General features: G+C 58.7%; 2 protein-coding genes across 11 annotated transcripts in view; one reads left to right on the top strand and one right to left on the bottom strand.

The window, feature by feature from the left end:
* PSD (pleckstrin and Sec7 domain containing) overlaps positions 1-10,588 on the top strand; it is a 47,353-nt gene extending 36,765 nt beyond the window's left edge. For all 7 annotated transcript variants that reach the window (XM_027700190.1, XM_027700195.1, XM_027700194.1 and 4 more), the window contains 7 exons: positions 4,220-4,263; positions 5,488-5,666; positions 6,492-6,562; positions 7,142-7,299; positions 7,623-7,767; positions 8,376-8,519; positions 8,784-10,588. In XM_027700190.1, the coding sequence (XP_027555991.1) occupies positions 4,220-4,263; positions 5,488-5,666; positions 6,492-6,562; positions 7,142-7,299; positions 7,623-7,767; positions 8,376-8,519; positions 8,784-9,017 (975 nt within the window). In that variant the 3' untranslated portion in view covers positions 9,018-10,588. The remainder of the gene's footprint in view (positions 1-4,219; positions 4,264-5,487; positions 5,667-6,491; positions 6,563-7,141; positions 7,300-7,622; positions 7,768-8,375; positions 8,520-8,783) is intronic.
* A 261-nt stretch (positions 10,589-10,849) lies between these two features.
* NFKB2 (nuclear factor kappa B subunit 2) lies at positions 10,850-21,886 on the bottom strand. 4 transcript variants are annotated; one of them, XM_027700200.1, is made up of 24 exons: positions 21,790-21,886; positions 18,729-18,924; positions 17,621-17,731; positions 17,106-17,184; positions 16,608-16,645; positions 16,416-16,514; positions 16,019-16,170; positions 15,314-15,420; positions 15,008-15,166; positions 14,798-14,902; positions 14,569-14,654; positions 14,306-14,444; positions 14,107-14,226; positions 13,820-14,002; positions 13,516-13,657; positions 13,264-13,378; positions 12,853-13,060; positions 12,595-12,764; positions 12,327-12,429; positions 11,964-12,193; positions 11,697-11,766; positions 11,421-11,593; positions 11,230-11,341; positions 10,850-11,139 (listed from the first exon to the last, which is right to left on the bottom strand). In XM_027700200.1, the coding sequence occupies exons 2-24, from the start codon at positions 18,771-18,773 to the stop codon at positions 11,024-11,026; spliced, it is 2,862 nt and encodes a 953-aa protein (XP_027556001.1). In that variant the 5' UTR covers positions 18,774-18,924; positions 21,790-21,886; the 3' UTR covers positions 10,850-11,023. The 4 variants fall into 4 exon arrangements, with proteins under 4 accessions (XP_027556001.1, XP_027556000.1, XP_027555999.1 ...); XM_027700198.1 differs by having other exon boundaries at positions 11,024-11,139; positions 16,608-16,648; XM_027700201.1 differs by having other exon boundaries at positions 11,024-11,139; positions 16,608-16,648; positions 17,621-17,665; positions 21,790-21,885.
* Positions 21,887-23,344: the final 1,458 nt, after the last annotated feature.

A 23,344-nucleotide genomic window follows, 5' to 3' on the forward strand; every position in this document is an offset into this window, starting at 1 on the left:
GGGGGCAGCATTAAGTTGTGACGCACTCGGTTGGAAACATGCAGTTGGAAGATGCTCGGTCGCTGCTTCCCGTGCTGTGGGGCTGTGCTGGGAGGGATAGAGGGATCTGCTGTCGTGGGAGTAATAGTTGCCTGGGCAAGCAAGGTTTTAAATATTTTAAAAGAAGTTGGTGCAGCTTAGATGTTACTGAGTTGAAAGTATGGGGCTGAGATAGGCAGCTGTCCACTACTGACTGCAGCAGGGTGGAAGGTGATGCACAGGACACTGTCCCAGTGGCAGCCCATTCTACAGGGAAAAAAGTCTGTTCCCAAGTCACTCTGCTCTGTGCACACTGGAGCCCCTCTGCAGTGGAGGGGAGGAGGGACACACAGGATGTGCGCAGCAGGGGCTGGTGTGTGCCAGGTGACGAGTTGTTCTTGAGCATGGGTTGTGCGTGCTGTACAGGCAGTGGAGGTGCAGGGGGGGCTGCCAAGGTGAATTAGTGACCCAACATAGTTACAGTTCCGTCTAACGTACAGCCCTGATCTGACCCTGCTGTTTGTATCTGCAGAGCTGAGGGGGTCTGTGTGCCTGGGGGACCTCGCAGAGCTTTGTGGCTGGGTGTAGGGAAGATATTTTGCTAAGGAAAAGTTGGGGAAAGCCAGCGGTTGACCTCTCATATTGAAATGCTGCCATGCACAGAGAGAGGGAGAATGACTGCAGGGTGGCTGTGAAGTCTGTCTCGAAGAATGTCATGCACCCATGGATGGTCACAGGTCTGGCAAGAGGAAGGGGAGCCTTGACATGCACAGGGCATCTTGCTGCGCAGAGAGCTGAGTGCTGTGTTGTTTAGCACAGGAACTAGCAGAGTGGAAAGGGGATGTGTCTGTAAGAGTTATGATGCATAAAAGAGGCACTCCAGATAGGGTTAAACCCTTTCTCCAGATGCCTAAATTTCTGCGTTAACCTTCATCTGTTACTTGAGTGCTGGGCTACAGCCCTCAGTACAATCCTGTGCCAAAGCTGTGTCCAGGCCAGCTTGTTACCCAGCTCCCCAAACCACCACTGAATCTTGCCTCTGGTCTGGTCTGAGCTGAGGAGTTGAAGGGGGCTGTTTTCTCCTTGCCCTGCTCACATAGGGCTGTCCCCAGCAGGGCTGGCACTATGGCTGGCCTGGAGCATCAGAGCCACCTGCCTCTTGCCCAGTGCAGCCCCTCACCTCTCCTTGAGACATTTGCTATAGCAGGACTCTGGGACGTCCTCTCAGCCTGCTTTTGGGAGCGAGAGCACCAAAGAAAGATGTTGTTGATTCAGTTAGAAATCCCACTGGGACAGTATATTCCTAGGTCTCTTCAGTGTTGCGCATGTCTAGGGCAGAGCTGGCTGGCTGGCCTGGCATGCTGCAGCAGTGAGCTCATAACCCAACAATGGCGAAAAACCCCAACCATGCTTGGGGTCTTCCATAGTGGCATTTGGCCAGTGCCCAGCTTTCTCTTGGGCAGTGCTTGCAAGCTCAGAGATACCAAGAGGTGCTGTCCTTTCGGCCCAGGAGGAATCAAACCACAGAGCAAAGAGAACCTGGAGAGAGGGACCTGCTGGTTTGGTGTCTCTGGTCTCTGCTGACATGATTGTGAGTTAGGCTTCAGGAGCCTGCATATCCTGTGCTTCCCCAGCAGAAACAGTCTGTACACCAAAGAGCACAGAGTTCAGTGGACTGACGGGCGGTTGTTCTGGTACAGTACCAGAACAGCAGGGTGGGCATTGTGGCAGGAGTGCATCTTCTCAGCTAAGACCTGGGCTGAGTCCACAGCTTTGTTCTGAGATCGGTGTTGGCTGGGGTTGGCGTTTAGCCAAGCAGAGTCTTGGCAGGATTTAAGTGTAGACATAAAGGTTTGCGTGTCCCTCTCAATCCCCACAGTCTCCCTGTTTGCCTCTCACTGTCTCCCTGCACAGGAGTGCTGAGCAACCCCTGCTCCCTGACTCTGGGTTGGGGTACTTGGCAGCCCCTGCTGGACACAGGCTTGGTGGCATGCTGTCAGGGCTTGTAGCAGGGCAGCTGGAGCTTTTGAAAGCCGCAAGGCTGTTCAGCCTTTGAATTACTCGCCGACAGAGCCCAGGTTTTTGTAATGCAGTACTCTGCCAGGCTGTTATCCGGCAATGTGCCATCCAGAATTACTCCTCGAGCATCTTCTGGTATCAGTTCATTCACTCTGCATTTAGCAGCAATCCTCCTGCAAGCCCTGCATGGGGCTGGGGTCCTCTCCAGTGTTGCACCTTGCCCTGCCTCCAAAATCCCGGCTCAGCTGGCTCACATCTCCCTTCCTTGGGGACAGGGAGATGACACCTCTCTGTATTGCCACTGAGCCAGGTAGAAGCCAAGCCATGTGTCCCATTCTGCCCACTCTTTCCAAGGTGCTTTTCTGCCGTTTCCAGTCCCCACTTCTCTGTGCCATTTTTTTTAGTCTCCTTTTTGTGTCCGTTTGTTCTCGGCATTATTTAGCTGCATCCGTGGCAGTGAGTAAGATCCCTTCCCTTCTGTTTCCCATGGTGACTCCTTATGAACTACATTGCTCTGAGACGCCTGCTTACCCCCCTGCTCCACTCCCAGGTTATGTTCTGCAAGGCTTTGGATTTTTTTTTCCCTCCAGGCTCTTCTTTAAGTCTCTCTTCTCCTCTTCCTGCCAGCCCACTGATGGGTACCTCCTGCTCAGAGCTCAGCATCCTGCCCCTCCAGCACCGGGGCTACGTGAATGGGGCTGGAGTCAAATTTTCTCTCAGGCTCTGAGGCCATAACCCCTCTGTAGGCATCCTGCCTTCCCAGGAGACAACTGAACCCTAGTTTCTGCCTGCTAGACTGGGATGATCCCTTCCCTCCTCTGAGAAACAAACTGCTGCTATTGCCAGCATTTCCCCAGCAGGAAAGAGCAAGAGGAGCTGGGTTCCTGCTCCGTCCTGGCTGCTGCGCCTCTCGGGAGTGATGGATGTCCTTCCTCAGACACCGCTGGGGCCTGTGTGCTGGCCAGCATTCCTAGGCTCCTACACGCCTCCAGTTGTACTTTCTCAGCCACCAGCAAGATCTCTCAGCAGCAGTCTCCGGCCCAGTGATGGATGTTGACAGCTGCATGAACAGCCTGTGCAAGACTCAATTATTTTCCTCCGAGGATGATGCCTTCCAGATCGTGCTCCAAAGCCCTCTGTGAGCACTGTGTTGAAACCCTCTCTGGAGCCTCCCTGATTGCAGAGCTGTGCTGACTGCTGGCTTGCACCCAGCACTTGGACAAACACTTGGGAGCAGGGCCCTGGAGCATCCTGCTGCAGGCAGGCTGGTCTTGTTCCTGTGCTGAAGTACAGGCATTGGGTCCTGCTTTGTTCAGCTTGGTGGTGTTTGGGTCCCCAAGAAGGGAAAGGTGCTTGAGAGTGCTGGGGAGGGGTAGGGCCAGGCCACAGCCACTCCAAGCAGCAACAGCCCACCCTGCCTTGACCAGCCACAAGGTCCTCTGGGGGCCTCATGAATGACAGCATACCAGGGTCTCTGCCAGTGCCAGGCCAGTGCCGTGCTGAAGTCTGTCCCAAAGCTGAAGTGTGCTCCTGCGAGAGCAATGCATTGCTGGAGAGTGCTGGGTGCTGCCATGAGCCCATCTCTGCTAGCCCAGGGCAGGTGGCTGACAGCAGCGGGGTTGCTGGCTACGGTATGTTGTGTCATGAAGCTGCTGAGGGCCCTGGAGCAGACTGAGGTCCCACTGAGCTGGGTGAAGGCAGGCACCATCAAAGTCCATCCCAAAAGCTTGCTTTCCTTGGACTCAGGCCTCCTGAATGCTGTTGCTTTTACCAGCCTGGAACACCTTGTAGTGGGGAGAAACAGCTCTCCCAAGCACTTGGAAATGTTTGGTGTGCCTCACCATTATGCTGCTAATGCTGTGGCACTGTCACAGGCAGGTAGTGTGGAAGGGAAAGAAAGGAGAAAATGTCAGGCCAATCACCAGCACCATGCCTGGGGTGTGCTTGGGGTTGCAGGTCCCATGATGCCCAGGAGAAGCAGTGTCTACAGTGATATCAGTAGCCCTAAAACAAGGTCCACCAGCTAGTCCAACCAGGACAGGGCTGGATCAGGACAAACTGACGGGGGATTACCTTAACCTCCAGTACCCCTGAGCCAGTCTGGTGCGCCTTCTTTGTTCCCTGGAGCAGCCCCCTGTCTTGACACCGCTCTCTGCTGACCCCCCCGCTCTTCTCTCTGCAGGCACTGTACGGCTCCATCAAGAACGAGAAGCTGCAGTGGGCCATGTAAGTACCCCTGCGGGAGGTGCTGCTGCCTGGCACTGGGCGGGCAGTGAGGCCACCCAGCCCCAGAGGCCCCACGAGCCATGATGCTGCAGTGCAGGTGCCCCTGTGATGATTTGGGAAGGAGAGGGAGCTTGGGATGGACTGGGCTGGGGCTGCAGGCAACATACCTCTGGCTGCCCTCAACACCTTCCCCAGCATGCTGAGAGAAAGCCAGCTGAGGCCAGCTTCCTGCAGCTTTGGTGTGGATTCATGTCTTGGTGGCCATGCCCGTGGTGGGAGTAGGCAGGCTCTGGGGGTGCTGTGGCTGTGCCGGGGCCCCACAGGGTGCCCGCACCCTCGCCCACAGCTGCCATCTCCAGCAGCAGAAGCGGCAGCGCCTGCGCTGCAGGGATTAATCAGCCCAGTGGTACCCAGCGCTGAGCGATGCACTCGGCCGCTGCCATGGAGACGCCGGCAGATGCTGAGGGGTTTAATTAGCAGCGAGCGGCTGAGGGAGGGGGGAGGCAGCAGCTCTGGGCTCCCACATCTTCGTGCAGGCTGGGGGGAGCAGCACCAATGCAGCCTGCCCACCGTGAGGGGCCATGGCCTGGTGGGAGAGAGCTGCCTACGTACTGCCCACACCTGCTCCTGCCCTCAACTGATACTACCCGAGGCCTTCCTGCCACAGTCTCCCTGCACCCCTTCGCTTCTGGCCTGGGGCCCCATAGTCTGGCTGCCACCCTGAAGGTGGGGGGACCACAGTCTGGGTCTCTCTTTGTGGGTGAGTTCCATTCTAAACCCTTCTTCCAACCAGCTGGTGACCTGTAAGCCCATACACTATGGCCTGGGGAGCCCTGGTAGTGCCAAGCCCTGGGGTGCTGCTCCTCCATGGCTCCTGGCTCATCAGCCTGGCTGGTGTCAGTCCCATCCCTGGCCAAAAAAAGGGCTCCTCACTCCCTGGGGTAGGCAGGTGCCCCACCCTGAATTGGCAGCAGACACCGCAATGCCCTATCTTTCTAGGGGCCAGGCATCACCTCAGCTGCCTAGAGGGACAGGGGCACATGGGCATGGCTGGGTTTGGGATGCTCACCAGTGGTGGTGGGAGACTGCTCATGCTGGCCTGCTGCTCCTGGCTTACCTTTCAGAAGCCAGGCCTAAAAGTTGGAGCAGCCAGTGGGGAACTTGGTATTTGCTGTCCCCAGCAAGGTAACAAACTCTTTCCCCACCCAAATCTGTGATTGTCAGAGATGAGGAGGAGCTGAGAAAGTCGCTCTCGGAACTGGCAGACCCCAACCCAAAATCCATCAAGCGCATCAGCAGCTGCAGTAACCCCTTTTTGGACTTCTCCCAGGACTCCAGCATTGCCACCTACAAGCATGGGCTGTTAGTCCGCAAGATCCATGCTGATCCTGACTGCAAGAAAAGTAGGTGCCTGGGGAGCCCATGGGAGGCACTTGGGACAAGAGGGCACCAGTGAGCTCCAGAAACTAAATGGGAAGCAGGGCAGGAGTCACTGTGTGATGTCTAATGGTAGCAGGTAGCATCATGCCAGGCTTCAGCATCAGCCCCCTGTGTCCTCTCTGTCTGTATGTGCCAGGCATAATTCAGCCGTCAGGCTGGGGAGCTGGAAAGCTTCTCCCTGCCCATTCAGCCCCACCAGGCAGAGGCCAAGCAGGCAGGCAGAGCAGCCCCTACCCACAGCACTGGGAAAAGTGCAGGCAGGGAGGTGGGCTGGGGTGGGATTCCCAGGGGCTGCATCCCTGCCACAGGATTGCAGGGATGGAGGAAGGTGTCCTGTGCTGTGATAAACAAGACACACAGTAGGCTGCTGCTGGTTGGGCACTGCCGGGCATGTTCACCGTATTCCCAATAAAATCCCCTCTAAGCCCTGGCCATCTAATGCCGCCTAGATCTGATTAGATGCAGCCGCCCTCCAAAGCCAGCATTACCTGGCAGGCAGCACCGCCTCGTCCCCCGCCCTGAGCGGGGAGGCAGTGGTGCAGCCTAGCACAAGCAGCGAGGCGGGAGCGCAGCGGGCTGGCCCCGGGAGGCGGCCCCTGCCAGCAGCACCATCTGCCAGACACGCGGCCGGCACGGGCTCAGGTGCGCGGGGACAGTCCTGGCGTGCTGCCCGTCCCGGGGGTGGGGTGACGTGCGTCGTGGCAGGGCTGGCTGGAGGAGGATGGGGGTTGCCTTCCCCCCACTAAGTGCTGAGGATGATGTCTGAGCTGCTCTCTCCTCCCCGGCAGCACCCCGAGGGAAGCGAGGCTGGAAGCCCTTCCATGCCATCCTGAAGGGGATGATTCTCTACCTGCAGAAGGTAGGCAGCAGTAGAGCCACCTGTATCCGCACCAGGGAGAGGGATTGTCTCCAACCCAGGGGGTGGGTCATGGCAGTCTCCACAGCAGTGAGAGGGGCTCCAGCAAACAGCATTGCAAAGCATGGCCTAAACAAACTCAGCACCATGCGTGCTTGAGCCATTGCTTGGGGATCTGGTGGCATCCCTGTTCCCAGGGTGGCTCAGCCTGAGCAGTGAAAGTGGCTGCTAAGTGAGCCCTGCATGCAGGGGGCTTGGCTGGGGAGACAGGGGGCAGTGGGGTCTTTGCCCTGGGTGGGAGGTTGGGCTGCACATCCAGTTCCCTGCAGGCATACATGCTTGCCCAGCTGTGGGCAGTGGGGAACAGCCCCTGTGCTGTTGCCAAGCCAATGCACCCAGGTTGTGCAGCCTCTCCCCAGGGGGGTAGGATGAGTTGGAAGCAGAGACCACAGCTGGCTAGTGGAGGGTGATCTCTAAGACCTGCCACTGCCAGTGCTAATCTGCAGTACCTGAAGCCTCACAGAGCTGACTCATGGTGGGCTGCATCCCTGAGCTGGCTCTGAAACTCCCCGTGATTTGCAGGAGGAGTATAAGCCAGGGAAGGCACTGGCAGAAGAGGAGCTGAAGAATGCTATCAGCATCCACCATTCGCTTGCCACGCGGGCGTCTGACTACAGCAAGCGACCCAATGTCTTCTACCTCAGGACAGCTGACTGGAGGGTCTTCCTCTTCCAAGCACAGTGAGTCCCTCAGGATCACTGGCTGGGCCCCACGCTGGGACACAAGGGCTTGTCTGACTGGGGGGTAGGGTGGGATGGAGCTTAGGGCCACATTGCTCTCTCCTGTCCTGGCCCTTTCTGGAAGGAAAGGGACCCGGTGTCAGTGCTGAGCTTTGCCCAGCTTCTCTTTTTCTTACCCTGCTGGACACAGGATTGCTGGGGGCAGAGCCCCGGGCGCCATGGCTGGCCAGGGCCAGGTCTGGGGGACTTGGATCTTGTCTGCAGGGCAGATCCCTCTGTCTTTGACACAGACAGCCTATCTGTGGTATGGCTTTTTTCCTTAGGAACCCTGAACAGATGCACTCGTGGATCACACGCATCAACGTGGTGGCAGCCATGTTCTCTGCACCCCCTTTCCCCGCAGCCATCGGCTCCCAGAAGAAGTTCAGCCGCCCGCTGCTGCCCAGCTCGTGCACCAGGCTGTCCCAGGTGGGCCATGGTGTGGGGGCAACCGTGAGCATGGGACAAACCCCCTGGGTCTCTCGGTGACACTTTTCCCTGTGGACGGACCTGTGTGGTGCCATGCTCCCCCACTGCCTCCCAGTGAGGTGCAGGGCCGAGGGAGACACAGAGCAAAGGGGTACTGAGGTTGTGGGCAGACAGTGAGGTCTTGTTCCCGGCAGTGGGGACCGGAGTCAAGCAATAGACCATGGAAGAGCACATGGTCCCACACCACAACCTGCAGGGTCCTACCAGGGACCTTGAAAGGCAACTGACTGGGGGGGATTAGCTGGCACTCATGCATGCCAGGGCAGATATTCATAGAGCAGGAAGGATTTAAAAAAACCACCAGCCTAGTTTTAGAGGGATTAAATTCTTCTGCTTTAAGACTGCAGTCAGCCCCTCCCCAAGGTGAGAGCAGACAGCCCCCAAGGGCCTGTGATTTTGCCTGCCATTTAGAAAAAAAAAATCAAACCCAGGAGCAGCAGCTGAGATTTTGGCTGGACCTATAAGGGGAAAAACCTATTCTGTCCCTGGCCAGCTCACACTACCAGGGGGATAGACCAAGGCACTGACATGGTGTCACTCTTCCCCAGGAGGAGCAGGTGAAGAACCATGAGACCAAGTTCAAGACAATGTCAGCAGAGCTGCTGGAGCATCGCTCCTCACTGCCTGAGAAGAAGGTGAAGGGCAAGGAGTATGAGGAGCTAAAGCAGAAGGAAGAGTACCTGGAGTTTGAGGTGAGCTGGGAGATACCCCCTCTACCCTCAGGCCCTCTGCCCTCAAGCCCTCTGCCCCTGCCTGCTTGGCTGTCCTGAGCGATGGGTCCAACCCATCCCTGTCAGATGAGTTGCACTGTGTCACTGCCACAGTCACAAGCATTCCCCTCCCCTGGGATGCTGGCTGGGATGGGTGGGGCCACGAGCACCCCTGACATGGGGATGCTGTGCAGGGGGCAGTACCCAGCTTGCCAACCTCTCTCTCTGCTGCACTGTGCCCCCCAGAAATCCCGCTATGGCACCTACGCCATGCTGCTGCGGGCCAAGCTGAAGGCTGGCTCCGAGGACCTGGCAGCATTTGAGTCCACCCTGTTTGACACAGCGGGTGGGGAGGATGATGGCCTGAAAAAATCCCGCTCCAGCCCCTCGCTCAACGCAGAGCCCTCCAGCACGGCCACCAAGGTGAAGCGCAATGTCTCAGAGCGCACTGGCCGCCCCAGCCACCCTCAGAAGTCCTAAGTGAGGGGCATCAGCCGCCTGCGCTGCAGCTCCACTCCTGCCCCCCCAGCAGGGGGGTGGAGGCCGTGTGCCCGCCGAGACCCTGCATGTGTCCGTCTGTCTGCGGCACAAGTTAGAGGGGATGACAGCCCTTCTGCAGCCGCCAGCACCAGCCATGCAGGGCCACGGCCCATCCACCAGAGATGATGGCAGAGCAGGACAGTCCCTGGTCCTTGCCTGCAGGAGCTGCCCGCACCATCGGCCCCATCAGACTTGTTCCTGCCCCTCCTTGTCCTGCATTTGGCTGCAGGACCTACTCTTCTGCCCCGGGAAAGGGGAACAACTGAAACCCACTTGCTGGCCTCAATTCTTCAATGGTTTAAAAAAAAAAAAGACAAAATTGCAGCAAAACAAAGCCAGCGGCTGCTTCTTCTCCAGCTCCGTCGTGCCATGGGGGTAGATGGGAGGGGGCCAATCCTAACCTGTCCCCTCTTCTGGGGCTGGTGGCCAGGGAAGCCAGGGCAATGGCACCTGGTCTCCTCCCTGCCACCTCAGTCACCTTTGCACCCTCCCCGCTTTCTTACAACTTTTGAACAGTTTTTGTGATACAGTTTTGCACTTTTTAGTACCAGATCGAGCTGACCACCAGGGAGGTTTTTTTGGGGCTACTTTTGATGCTTTTTGAGAACTGTTTAAAAAAAAAAACAAAAAAACAAACAACAGAAACTCAGCCATTTCCTGTAAGCACTGCATTCTGGGGAAAAGAGGCTTTTACAAGGACCTGGGGCAATCCAGCTCCTCCCTGCCCTGCAGCAAGCTGAGCATGGGCTCCTGTGTGTGCTGCTGCTGCCTGCTTCCCCAGCTCCACTTTGGCACCAGCAACCCTTTGGGGAAACAGCCTTGTGGCTTCCAGCAACAAGGAGGCAGCCTTGGGATGGCAGCACTCATTGCTGCACTTCTGGCTGCATGGGATGCTGATGGGCCGGTGCTTCATAACCCCCATTCCCCCTCGGCAGCCTGGACAGGCCCTGTTTGCCATCTGGGAGTGATCATCGTCCTTGGGGCATGTTGGGCAGCAGTGTATATGTACTCCCAGTGGGGCAGTGACCCCTGGAGCCAGGGCTGACATGTGGGTCTCCACTGCCCTATGGGTCTGGCACAGGCTGGAGCCAGCTTTCCTTCCCACACCTCTTCTCCAACGCATGGCCAGGGCCTCAGAGGCTGCCAGGAAAGCCTGGTCTGCAGCACTGCAAGGTCCTCAGGCTGCAGCAGTAGTGGTGCAGTCCCTTCCTCAGCCACGGGCTCCCTCCTTGCCAAGGAGTGGGGCAGGCTGGGGTGGCCCCCACCACTCCAGGGTGGGCTGAAGGATGCTTGTCCAGAGCAAGGTGCAGGTGATGGAGTATGGCTTCAGGATTGTCCAGAAAGGGGTCTGGAGACAGCAGAAGGGCTGGGAGCAGGGGCACACGCAGTTCTCGGCTGCCTGGGACCTGGCTGGTTTCAGCACTGACTTTGCGAATGTGTCAAACTTTTTATTCTGCTCTTTTAAGTCTATTGCAAAAACAAAACAAAAAAAAAAAAAGAAAGAAAAAAAATCCACCCTTGCCCCAGGTGGCTTAGGGGGGAAAAAAAACCTTTGTACAGCTTCTCTCGGTTACTGAAGTAAAACTCGCTCTTCACTTCTTGTGTGTGCTGTGGTTTCTTCCCCACAGCTGGGGATAGCCCTGGCACAGAGGGATGCTGAGAAGGGGCTGGCAGCTCTCTCCTTGCTGCCAGACTCCCAGACCCAGGCAGAGTTCAGTGGGGTTAGTGCCCACTGACTCACGGCTGGGGCTGGAGAGAGGGAGGGCAAAGGCTAATGGAAACTGTGTATTTTTATTTAGAAGAGGGACCATTAAATAAGAGCAGAGAGGGGCAGGAGCCGGCTGCGTCCCATCCCCCTCAGTCCATGCAGCCAGGACCCCAAGTCCAGAAGGCACTTGTGTGGGCAAGGCAGAGGGCAGTGTGTGGGCACAGGGGCTACTGGCTCCTCAGTGCACCTGTGGCTGCTGGCTGGGGGGCAGCTCACCCCCTGTCTTCAAGGCCAACGTGGGCTTCTGCTCCTCCTCCACCGACTCACTGCCGTAGGCGCTGTCTTCCTTCAGCTCTGCAAAGGAATCCCCAGGTGATCTTAGCAATGGGGCGTCAGGGGGGCAGCAGAGACACCCTCTGCCCACCCAGCCCACGCTCTCTGTACCTGTGCTTTGCAGCTTCTCCAGTGCCTCAGTTTTGTGGAGCATCCTCACGGCGTTGTGGAGCCCCATAGAGTCCAATGCCTCCAGCAGTCCTCCCAGGCTGCCGCCTGCCAGCTGTGGAGAGAGGGCTCTTAGTGGGGCCGATGGCTGGGCAGGCATCAGTGGGACAGGGGCACCTCAGCCAGGCACTGACCTCGTAACTGCGCAGGAGGCTGACGCTGGGCGAGGGGGTGTCCTTGTAGGTCTCCACGAGGCTGCAGAGCCCCAGGCGCTTGGCCAGCTCGATCCAGTCTGACCCACTGCAGTCCTGGTTTAGCAGCTGCTCTAGCCCCTGCAGTGCCTCACTGTCCAGTGACAGGACCTTCCCTGCACAGGAGAAGTGCCTCCATCTCATGCTGCCCATCCTTGCCCCCAGGAAGGTGCTGCCCTGCCTGTGTGAGGTGCTTTTGGGAGGAAAAGGGCTACTCACCTGGCTGGGGAGTGGTAGGCAGCTCCACCTTGGGCCCCTGCTGGGAGGCCTGCAGCAGTATCTCCCGCACCTGCAGACAGACACACAGATGTCAGCATCCCATAAAGCACTGCCCAGATCCCCCATCACCTCCTCACGCTATGGATCTCCCCAAGACACAGAGGGGCACCGGCATCCTCACAGGAGCATCTCCTGGAGCTCTGCCCCATCTGTGCCATGGCCCACACAGAAATGCTCCCTGGGAGTTTGTCCCACGGCATCACACACCTTCTGGCTCCGAGTCAGGTCCAGGGATGTGTGGCAGCGGCGCTGCCTGTGCCCTGCCTGCCAGTGCCCCTGCATGGGGAGCTTGGGGTTGGTGCTGTGCTCTGCAGCCAGGGCTGGCTCCCCCAGCTCCATGGCCAGCTCCTGCTCCTCAGGGTCAGTGTCCGTGTCGCTGCTGGCCTCCGATGAGGATAGGCTCATGGGCTCGTCATTCTCACACAGAACATCTGCCCCTGTTAGGGAAAGGTGGAATGAGCCCCCAAAAGGGAAGGTGGGCCTAGGGGTCTGCCCTGTGCCTGGCACCCCTCAGCACAGGCAGCCAGGGCTAGGGAGAGGGAAGGGAAAGGAGAAAGGGCAGGGCCTTACCAGCTTTGAGGAGCAGTTTGGTGAGGGTAGGGGAGCCCAGGCCAGCAGCCAGGTGCAGGGGGGTGTTCCCGGCGAAAGTCCGGCTGTTGACATCTGCTCCCAGCTAACAAGAAAGGTGCAAGGCCATGATTATGGGCTGCCTGGGCACTTCTCCTCCTACGTTCTGTTACCTGAAGACCTCAGGGGAGCCCCCACTTCTGCCAGGGCCCTGTAGGAGGCTGCACCCCATCCCTGTCCCACAGCCACCACCACACCAGCCGCCCCACACCTTTTTCACCAGGTGGGTAGCCATGTTCAGGTTCTCCATCTCCACAGCCAGGTGCAGTGGAGTCCTCCCACTTTGCCTCTCCGCTGCATTCACGTCTGCTCCCGTCCTGACCAGCAGGTCCAGGCAGGCCAAACTCTTTGCTTTCACAGCCAAGTGCACAGGCAGGAGGCCTGAAAGATGGGGAGAGACTCAGAAGCCTTCTTGCAAAGCCCATGACGGCACTGATGGTGCTGCTCATCGTCCCTCAACCCCACTCACCATGGAAATTGGGCAGGCGGAGCAGGTAAGGGGCAGCTGAGCCCAGGTGGGCCAGCAGTGTCTTCAGCATCTCTTCATCGCCAGCCTGGAGTGCCAGGTGCAGCAGGGAATTGCCGTAGCGGTCCAACAAGGTTGGGTCAGCGCGGGCTTGCAGCAGGAGCTGGACCACTTGGGGCTGCTTGGTGATGACTGCCAGATGCAGCGGCGTCTGCAGGACAGCAGCACAACCTCAGCAGCGCTCACAAGAGGAGCCACGTGCTGCACCATTGTTCTCTCCAGTGTGGCTGCACCCTGCTCAGATCTGCAGCCTCCCCTCAGCAGGAGCAGCAACAGGAGCCCCCAGGGTTGGGAAACAGGAGTGAGGAACTACTCCCAGGTAGAGGAGAACTGGGTGCTCTGCAAAACATGTACCTGTTGCAGGTTATTGGAGATGTTGATGATCTGCTGGCTGGGGATGCTAACAATGACCTCGATCAGCTGCTTGATCACAGCTGTCTGCTCATGGATAATAGCGAGGTGCAAAGGCCTGAAAAGAGAGTGGAGTGGTCCCTAGCTCAGCTCCATGCTTCTCCAGGTACTCCCTGCCACACCCAGAGCCCCCATAATGGCTCTAAAGCCCAACAAGGCCCCCACACTCTCCCTCCAAATCCCTTGTGTGCTCACGTGTCTCCATTCTCGTCCTGTGATGCAGCCAGGTGCCTCTGGACTGCCAGCAGCATACGGGGGTCGGCAGTGACCGAGTAGTCAAGCAAGGCATGGGCATTGCGACGGGCTAGAGCCAGCATCCAGAGCTGGTACAGCTGGGCTGGGGGGCAAAGCAGGATGTCACCTCCAGGAGCAGCAGCCCCATCCATCCACCCTCCTGTATCCCCCAGGAGTGGAGAGCAGCACCCCAAAAGGCCCCCAACCCATGCCTCCTCTCCTGAGTGATGTCCCCCTGGCCCCCCTCAAGCTCAGCCCCTCCTACCATGCTTCTGCAGCTCCTTGCAGTATGTGCTCTCTGCAGGTGCCTGCCTGTCGCTCCCGGGCCCCTCTGCCTCGGGGCCCTTCATCTGCACACCCCCCTGGTAGCTCCCCACAGGGTGGGGTCCAGGTGAGTAGATGTTGTTGTAGGGTAGCCCAGGAGAGTAGGGGAAGCTGAGGTTGCCACCTGCGGAGCAAGCAGGAGGACAGGTGAGCAGAAGGGAGCTGCAAGCCCCGAGGGTCCAGCCCTAGCCACCCAGGCAGGGAGGGGGAAGAGGGATCCCCACTCACCTCCTCCAGAGCCGAAGCCTCCGGCACCCCCTCCAGCACCCCCCATGTGTGAGCCCCCACCAAAGTGTTGGGGAAACTGAGGCAGGACTTTCTTGCGCTTCCTCTCCACTTCTTCCTTGTCTGCAGGGAGAGAGGGGCAGCGGGGTGAGGGGCAGACCCGGTGGCAGGAGACATGCTGGCCTGCCTGGGGGGTGCTCACCTTCCACCACCGGGTAGTAGGTGAACTGCTTGGAGTCGCTCACGTCTCCTCCCCGTTTCCGCTTCAGCTGCAGGAAGACGGTGACAGGACGGTCGATCTTGGGCTTGTGGTAGGGGGGTGTGCGGAAGACAATGGCATACTGTGGGCAGGACACATGGATATGAGGTCCTGCTCGTCCTTGGAGCTGGGGACAGGGCACCCGTACCCCACAGGGCACCTGTCTACCTTGGAGCACAGCAGGACACTCCCTGTCTCCCCTGTACCTGTTTGTGCACATCTGTGGGGGAAAAGTCCCCAAAAGCCTGCCAGCCGTTATCGTCATCCTCGTAGAAACGCACCTCGATGTCATCTGGGGAGAGAAGGGAGCTGGCAGCGCCTGTCTCCTTGCCCCAGTCAGGCTCCAGGAACACAGACCCCTGGCCACCCAGGGGTCCCAGATCTCTCCTGCCACAGCTCCTCCAGAAGGTTTCGGCTGGAGGGAATGGCTTTTACCTTTCTGAACTTTATCACACAGCAAGTAGACTTCGTCCCCTCCCCGCACGGAGCCTGCTGTCTTATCCATTCGTGAGATCTTCAGGTTGGAAGCTCCTGGGGACTCTGCAGAGCAAGAGGAGGTGTTCAGAGCCACTGTGCAGACAGAGCATCCCTCACCTCCTTACCCCACCCTGCCCTGTACCCTCCCCAGGCTGGCCCCATGCTCACTGCTGTCGTGGATGGGATCCGAGATGACAGGCTGGAGGGCCAGCGTGAAGTTCCCGCTGCTGTCACGGAGGTAGGCGGTGAAGCGCAACCGCACGATGCTCAGGTCCATCACCTTCTTCAGCTCCTTCGCCTCCAGCTCGATCTCACGCAGCTCCGCTTCTGCCAGGGCAGGGCGAGACACTGTCAGGCTGGGGGGGGTGGTGCTCCAGGTCCCCCCACCCACACACTCCAGCCCCATGCTAACCACAGTCCCCCTGCTGTCACCCCGTGGGGCTGAGTCCTGCTGAGTCCCCAGGCTGCCCTCACCCGTCAGCAGATGGCTCCTGTTGCGCATCTTCTGCTGCTTCAGCTTTTCCTTCATGATCTCCATCATATTCTTCTTGGTGACATGGAGCACGCCCAGGTTGCTGAACCTGGAGAAGAGGGAACCCCCTGGGAACTCGGAGTGTCAGGGCTGGGAGCAGCCAGCCCAAAGGGATAGTCTCCTGCAGTTGGGAAGGAGCTGAGCAAAGCACAGAGCAGTGCCACTCAGGCAGCAGTGAGTCAACATGTGTGGGGCAGAAGAGGAGCAACCACAGAAGACAGGAAAGGAGCCAGAAAACTGGGCTCCACAGGTGACAAGTCCAAAGGGCTGTCAAAGACAAGACCAGAGGGACTGAAAGCCAGAGGGACGGAAACAGGACCAAGCTGAGCCAGGGCTGGACATAAAAGAGCAACTGCAGTGGTTGCTGAATAACCCCATGATTCAGGCTAGCTTCAAAAGTCATCTGCAAAGCTGGGGAGCTGCAACCCAAGGACAGAAGCCCAAAATAAGGTGCATGTGCCAAAACCCAGATCTAGGCAAAATGCTCAGGGAACAGAGCTGTAACAATGAACTTGTCTAAACACACTCTTGGCCCCATCCAGCAAACCCAGCTCCAGCGTGCACTAACCCCAACCCTGTCCCCATCTTGTAAGCTGCAGGCAGCACCCACAAAGGCAAGAGGCCACCCTGGGTCCCCTCACACATACTGAGCTGTCATGTCCTTGGGTCCCACGATCGTGACACAGTTGCCAGCCTCGTTGCACTGCTTGCCCACCAGGCTGTGGGCATGTACACGAGGAGGGTCACTGTGCGTCACCAGGTCAACCTCGATCCGGGCCATCCCTGTGTAGTTGCAGATCTGCAGGGAGAAAGGAGATAGGAGTCAGGTACAATATACCAGGAGTTAGCAGGACTCTCCAGAAATCCCTGCTATCCCTCCTCATGGCCACCACCCCTCTTGCCACAGCCCTCTCATCCCTCCAGTGCTGTGAGACACACAGAGCTAATTATAAATTTCCTGTCCTTCCTTCAAGGCTCCCTCCTGGTGCTCGTGCACTGCTGGCTGAAGATGCTGTTCTATCCCCTCCCCAGGGCAGTGCTCACCTTGACTGTGGGATAGGTCTTGCGCCCTTTCTCACTGGATGCTCCTGGCAGCCCCCCATGTGAAGGGCCCTCACAGCCGTACCGAAACCGGAAACCCCGCTGCGGAGGCAAAGAGAGGGTCAGCCAAGGGGGGCCAAAACCTGATGCCATGAGAGCAGGGGGTGACAGTTACACCCTGGGAGACATCCTTACCTGCTTTGGCTGCTCAATAATGACGAGGTAGGGACCTTCTACTGGAGAACAGAAAGGAGATGTACCGATGAGAAACACGGGATAACCAAAGTGCATGTTTCCAGCAAGGATGCTGGAGGTATAGGGACAGTACTGAAAGCGAGGTGACCCCTGTCTGTCCCATGAGGGTACTGAAGGCCCCCAGCCCCTCTGCTGTCATAGCACAGCTGGGAGCAGCAGTCAGAGCAGCAGGGAGAGGAGGGGAAGGCCAGAGGATGCCCTGTCACATGGGGAGCAGGGACCACGGGGAGGTCACAGCTTAAGCTGGTAGTCCCTAGTAGACTGAGCAGCAGGGCCCATCCTGGTGGCACGGGACAGGAATTCCCAGCCAGCTCACAGTGGGGCCAGTAAGGATACAGCCTGTGGTGCTGCTGGGAACTAAGAGGTGTGAGTCAGCTTGCTGGGAAAACCCATTGCAGCGGGGGACCCCTGGAAGGGCACAGCCAGAGGGGCCCTTACCCGTCTCAATCAGGGGCTCCTTCTGCTCCATCATGTGGGAACCAAAACTGAAGTCATCGTAGTCAATCCCATCCAGGCACTGGGTGATGGGAGGGAAGATTCAGTGTGATGAGTGTGTTGGGGCTGGAATCCCCAACCGCTCTGGAGGGTTGGCACAGACCCCCATCTCCCACCTTGGGCAGGTGATGGCAGTCTGGCACAGACCCCCATCAGGGCAGGAACAGATCCCCTGTCCCTCCCTGGGAAGAGGGTTGGGCAGGAGCAGACTCCTCATTGCCCATCCCTGGGGGCACCAGCAGATTCCCTTTACCCACCCTGGAGGCTGACACAGACCTCCCATCTCCTATCCCGGAGGCAGGCACAGGCCCTTCCACCTCCCACCCCAGAGGCAGGCACAGATCCCCACCTCCCACCCCACCCCTGGGGTCGGGCACTGCTCCCTGCCCAGCTACGGGACCGGGACCAGGCAGCGACACCCCCCTGGGCCGACCCGATCCGATCCGTGCCGCACTCACCGGCTGGTACTGCTCGTCCATGTCGGCGCGGGGCCGGCCGCCGGCCTGCGGGGAGAGGGGGGTTGAGCGGGTACCGGGGCTGCAGGAAGGCACCGCCGCTCCGGAAAGTCCCTAGAAACCCCGCCGAGCCGGGAAATGACGGGACCGCGCGTCACCGCCCCGCCCCGCCGCGGCCGGGACACGGGGCACGGCCCGGGCACGGGGCACAGGGCAGGGACACGGGGCTCGGCCGGGGCTCCGCACGGCCCTGCACGGCTCGGAGCGCGGCCGCTCCCGCGCCCGCCGGCGGCTGCCCGGGGCAGTGGGACGAGCCGTCCCCTCGCCGCCTGGGGATTTTGGACTCGGAGCCCCGGGCGGGCTGGAAAATCCCGGAGCACGCCCGCCCGCCTCCCCCGGCCATCCTCGCCCGGGCGCTCCCTTACAGCCCCGGAGCGCCACATGTCCCGAGTTTTCCCCCGGGAGCACGGAGGGATTTGGCCCTGCCGTCCGCGGCCGCCTGACCCGCTACAGGCGCCGGTCCCCGCCGCGTAGCCATCGGCCCTTCCCCGGCAAGACGCAGTACAACACGGCTGAAACCACTCGCCCGCGCCACAAAGCCCGGCAACAGCTCCTGGATCCCACAAGGTCCCAATCCCCCAACATCCCACCCCGATGATGTGCCTCCGGCACAGGGATGTCTCCTCCAAGACCCTCTGAACTCAAACAGGAGCAGCTGTCCCAAAGCGCTGCCCCCAAGCTTGCTGGTCTCCCCTTGGCCAGGGGAAGCTCTCCAGAGCTCTGCAGACTGAAGCCAGTGCATGGCAATCCCTGTCCAGGCACTCAAAGGGGTGCTTTCCCTCTCCCCCAGTTTCCACTTACACGGCAGCTCCTGCATCAGTCCTGTGGAGGTGGCCTGTGAGAGGCATTCGCTATCCGTGTTCCCATTCCCTCCTTCTCGCTTGGGAACATCTGCCTTCAAAGTGGAAGTGGCAGCCCCAGAGCTCTTTGTGGGAGCATATCCCACCGCCCCAGCACTCAGCACTGCATGCTCCCCACCGACCCCAACAAGGCACTGCCAGCAGCAGGGGCCCTTCCTTGCTGCCCATGACACTCGCACCCTCCTACTTACCGGGGAGGAAGAGGCTGGTCTCAACAACCCGTCCAGCCCCAGCATCGCCACAGGGACTGCCAGTACCACAGACAGGGAGGGGTTCCACTGGTGTCAAGGTCTGCCTGACCACGGAAAACCACCGGTGACTTCTAGCAAAGGGGCAGGATCAGAGCAGAGCCTCCGAGCACACTCTCTTGCTCCACATTTCTTCTCACTAACCAATGAAAAGAAGAAAAAAAGCAAAAAAGCCCCTGTATCTGACTCCACGGTGCCCTCATACCATGAATTTCTGAATCAGTGGTTGCTGCAGGTCCCACTCAGGGGATTTTGGGTGTGTGGGAGAAGAGGGGAAGGAAGGGGATTGTTCGACCCGTGCGTGACTCATATTCTTCAGAAGCTGAACAGAATCTTTTCAAGGAGATTTTTCAGCCACTCAAGTCCTCCAAAGGGGCTGTCCTGTGACCCCAGGCCTGAGGTTTCCCCTGGCTGGCCTGCCACCTGAGCCCTGGTGAGCTCCGGCAGCCCCTGCCCTGCCAGCCTGTGGGATGCATCCTAGACAGCAGTGCAGCCTGGGACATGGAGTCTGAGGACCTGCAGGTGCAGCAGAAGGTGCAAGGAGGGAGAAGGTAGAGATCCAGCACTGCAAAATGAGGTGGGACCTTCCTCCTACCATTCTGCAGGAGCTTCAAAAGGCCTAGGAACATGGACACAACCCCCCCCCCCAGCCTGTGGGAAGCAGAATGCCCTCCCTGCTTTTGGGATCCCACCCATCACACCACCTGGGCAGCTTCAGCCTGCCACCACCAGCCAGCCCACCCACCTGCTGGCACAGATTTTACAGAGAGGTGAAGAAAGGGACAAACATCCTTCCTCAGTGTGCTGGGAACAGCCACCTCGAACTCTACCTGCTGAGCCCAGCTGGGGGAACCCAGGCCTGAAGATGCTGGATAAGAACAAATTGTGCCCTTTGGATAGCACAGCTCCCCTTCTCCAGTGCCAGCAGCCCCATCCCCTCTTGAGGGGTTTTCACAGCGCACTCATTGCTGCCCAGGATACTTCCACTTGTTGCAGCAAACAGCATGACTGGGATGTCATAGAGTTGTGCCCGCATCTCCCCAGCCTGCACAGCTCTGGCTCTCTCGGGAGATTGCTGGCCATATCCCTGCACAGTGTGTGCTGGAGGAAGCCCACCTTGCAGCAGAGATGGTGTCATCACCTGCTTCTTTGTTCCTGGAAAAGCAACCTCAGACCTACCCTCAAGGTAAGTCCTGCCTCCTGTGCCAAGCAGCCATGCCCTTCTGGCCCTAGGACTCGGGGGTTTCCCCTAGGAATGTAACACACCTAGCTTTTATCCCCTACACATCCCAGAAGGGAACACATCTGTCCTTCCTCCATCAGTAGCATCCCCTGGTCTGTGTTACCCAGCACATCTGAGCTGGAGCATGATCTTGAACTGCAGCCCCCATTTGCTTGGCTAATTCCTCCCCATCTTCACACCTTCCTAGGGCTCAGGAAGGATTCTGTGGGCATTGCTGGGAATGGGGGAAAAGAGCAGCAACCCAGATGCAAGGCACTGCCCAGCACTGAGAGGCACAGCACCAGTTCCTGGCCCCGGAGCACTGCAGTGCCACGGCACCCTTGCCAGACGGCACAGCCTCCCTTGTGCCAGCCAGACTGCTTCAATTAAGGGCCAGCTGCTGGCAAGCAGCGTGAGTTAAAGCCATTCTTCCATGCCTGCAGCTCCTTGAACGTGACCTAGTAACGCAGGTGCTATTTTCTTTCCTCCCATGACAGTCGGCTGACTCGCAGAGCTGATGCCCCGCAGGCAGGAGGGAAATGTACGTCAGTCTATCTGAGGCGAGAGTGTTTAGTAGCCATGGGAAAGAGTGCTCCAGAAACGCAGGAGGCAGCACGAGCGCAGCCCTGCTCCAAACTGCCCTAGTGTACAGCTGACATGTTCCAGCCACCCAGCTGGCTGCTCCTGTGCATTTTGTTTCCCTTAGGGTCTGCTAACACCTGAAAAAGATGGCCCTAAATACCTGGCCTTGCTTTCTGCACAAATACTGTGCTCTGCTCCATCCCAGGAGTCCCAACAGCTGTGGGTGAGGGTCTGGCAGGAGGCTGCTGAGTCTCTCCTACTGTTTACAAGGGCTTTGCTCTGAGACCCTTCCTGGAAATGAGGTCCTTAATGTGCAAGCACAGCAGAGAGAAATCCCCTCTCCCTGAAAGCTGCCCAAGCCTTCCCCTCCCAACAGCCTGCCTTCGAGTACTGAAGCCATTTGTATCTCTCTGCATAAAACGCCTTTACTCTCTTTGTGGCTATCAAGTTGGTTTTGGCAAACCCCAGCCACCCACTGATCTTCTGGTTTTCTCCTCTAGGGCCTGTAAATCAGCTCCTTTGCTGTTGTGTTATGAACCATTGCTCCAGTTGTACATCTGTGTGCCCTCAGAGAACCCCTCTCAGTGACAACCCAGCGTTTGCCATCTCTCACTCTCTCTGGTTTCCACTCTACCCACAATACCACTACCGTGTTGGCATTCACGTCTCCATTTGGGGTAGATCTTGCTGAGCCTGCGGGCATGGATCTCTTCCCCTCGGAGCAGGCAGGAAGCCAGCCCTGCTTCAGCGCAAGCAGGGCTCAACATGCAAGAGAGAGAGCAGCGGGATAGGGCAGAACTCACTGGCAACACAGAAACAGGAAAATAAGCAACTTCCCCACGGCCAGGGAAACGAGTGTAAGCGCCAGCGCTGGGACCTGCTGCCTCCTCCCCACTCCAAGAGAGCAGCTGTCTCTCCATCCTGAATCTTCCCAACTTCCCCTACCCCAGCGAGCCCCATGGTCGGTCCAGAGAAAGCCAGGGACGGGCGCGGCTGTCGGGGCAAAAAGGAGCCCAGGAGCGGCCGAGGGCCCTTCCGCTAGGATGGGCAGCCCTGGCAAGGGAACTTTAAACCTCTGGACCGCTCAGTTCCCTTTCCCTGGGAACCCTTCTCCCGCTGGCGCAGGCAGCCCTGCCCGCCGCCGCTCGGGCGCATCCCCCCGGCACCCCCAGATACCCCCACCCCGGCCCGGCCGCTTACCTTCATCCCAGCCCCAGCCCAGCCGTCGCGCCCCGGCCGCGGTACCGGGAAAGTCCCGTCCTGACTCCGCCTCCCGGGGCTTCCCGGGCCCGGCTCCGCCCGGCGGGACAGCGGCAGGGCGGGCCGGGGGACTCCCGAGGGGACAGGCAGCTCCAGGCTGCTGCATCCCGGCGAAATCGCCCGGCCCTCTCGGGTCAGGGCACCGAGCCCTGGGCTCACGGCTGTCTCCCGAGACCCGCAGGGCCACTCACCCCGTTCCCAAAGCCAGCTGCTACCGCGGCGGGGAAGGACCACCTGCCTCGCCCATGGCTGATTTTCACTTTTATTATTGTAAATTCACTGTTGTCTTTATATATTTTTTTAAAAAATATATTAGATATAAAAGTCAGAAATGCTCCTCTTTGAACTACATATACTGGTGGATTTACAGGCCGGTTTGGAAAGGTGGGCAAATAGGCAAGCCCAACCTGATCAATGCGCACAGCAGCAGCAGCAAATGCCCCTCTCCAGGGACAAGGGAAAATTTATATGTATATATATATGGGTGTATATATATATATACATGTTTTTAGATCTATATACACACACCACACACACACACAGAGCACTCATACCCCTCAACACCCCACCCCCCTGCCCAGGACACTCCGGGCTGCAGCCTGAGGATGCTGGGACTGAGCAGGATGGGCTCCCACTACGCAGGTGCTGGCCAAGGCACCAGCGGACGGATCTGGGAGTCCCAGCAGAACAGGGCATGCATCTGTTCCTACAGAAGTGCCTTCCCTTTCTATGCCTGTGCTCCCTGGGTGGGAGGGCTGGTGGCCGCCCACCCCAGACTGGGACACTCCCCCATGGGACAGCTTCGGTTGGCAGCGGTACAGAGGGGAAATCCGCTGCTCTGCAGGCACAGTGCCTTGGTATGATGGTAAACTCAGCGACTCACTTCCTAAATTAGCTGGGAGCACGGGAATGCCATGACCCAGGAGGTGAAGCCTGCCTCAGCAATTCTCAAAGCTGAAAAAAATGACAGGAAAGTCATCAACTGAAGGCAAGGAAGGCCCTGAGCAGCAAGAGGCCAGCTAGGGCTGCTGGTGTCATCCTGTAGCAGTGTGAGGCACTGCCTCCACCCAGGAAGCCAGGCAGGGAGAGACCCCCTGCTGCCATTCTCACTGGGGGTGCAGACAGACCGGCACTGCCGTGACTTCCCAAGGAAGGGAAAAGGCACTCTGGGTTTTTGGCTCCTCTGACAGTCATACTTGGCAGGCTTGCTCTGCTGAACCTTACCCCTGTGGAGGAGGGAAGAACAGAGATCTCCCCCCCTCCCAGCATACCAGGCTTGTGTGGTGAGGGAAGAGTGAGCCCCCTGTTCCTGCACATCGCTTACAGAAGGAGGCCTCTGTATGATTGCCTGCAGCAGCCCCTGACTCAGACAAGGCTACCCCAGAGGCTCCGGGGCAGATCCTGGCTGATTGATAGCACCAGGTTGGCATCCCTGCACCCCAACAGTGCCCCCAAATCCTGTGGACAGGGAGGGGGCAGCTCCTGCAGGGGGCAC

This window comes from Neopelma chrysocephalum, unplaced genomic scaffold (assembly GCF_003984885.1).
Source record: "Neopelma chrysocephalum unplaced genomic scaffold, ASM398488v2 Primary Assembly neopelma1_143, whole genome shotgun sequence".
NCBI lineage: Eukaryota > Metazoa > Chordata > Aves > Passeriformes > Pipridae > Neopelma > Neopelma chrysocephalum.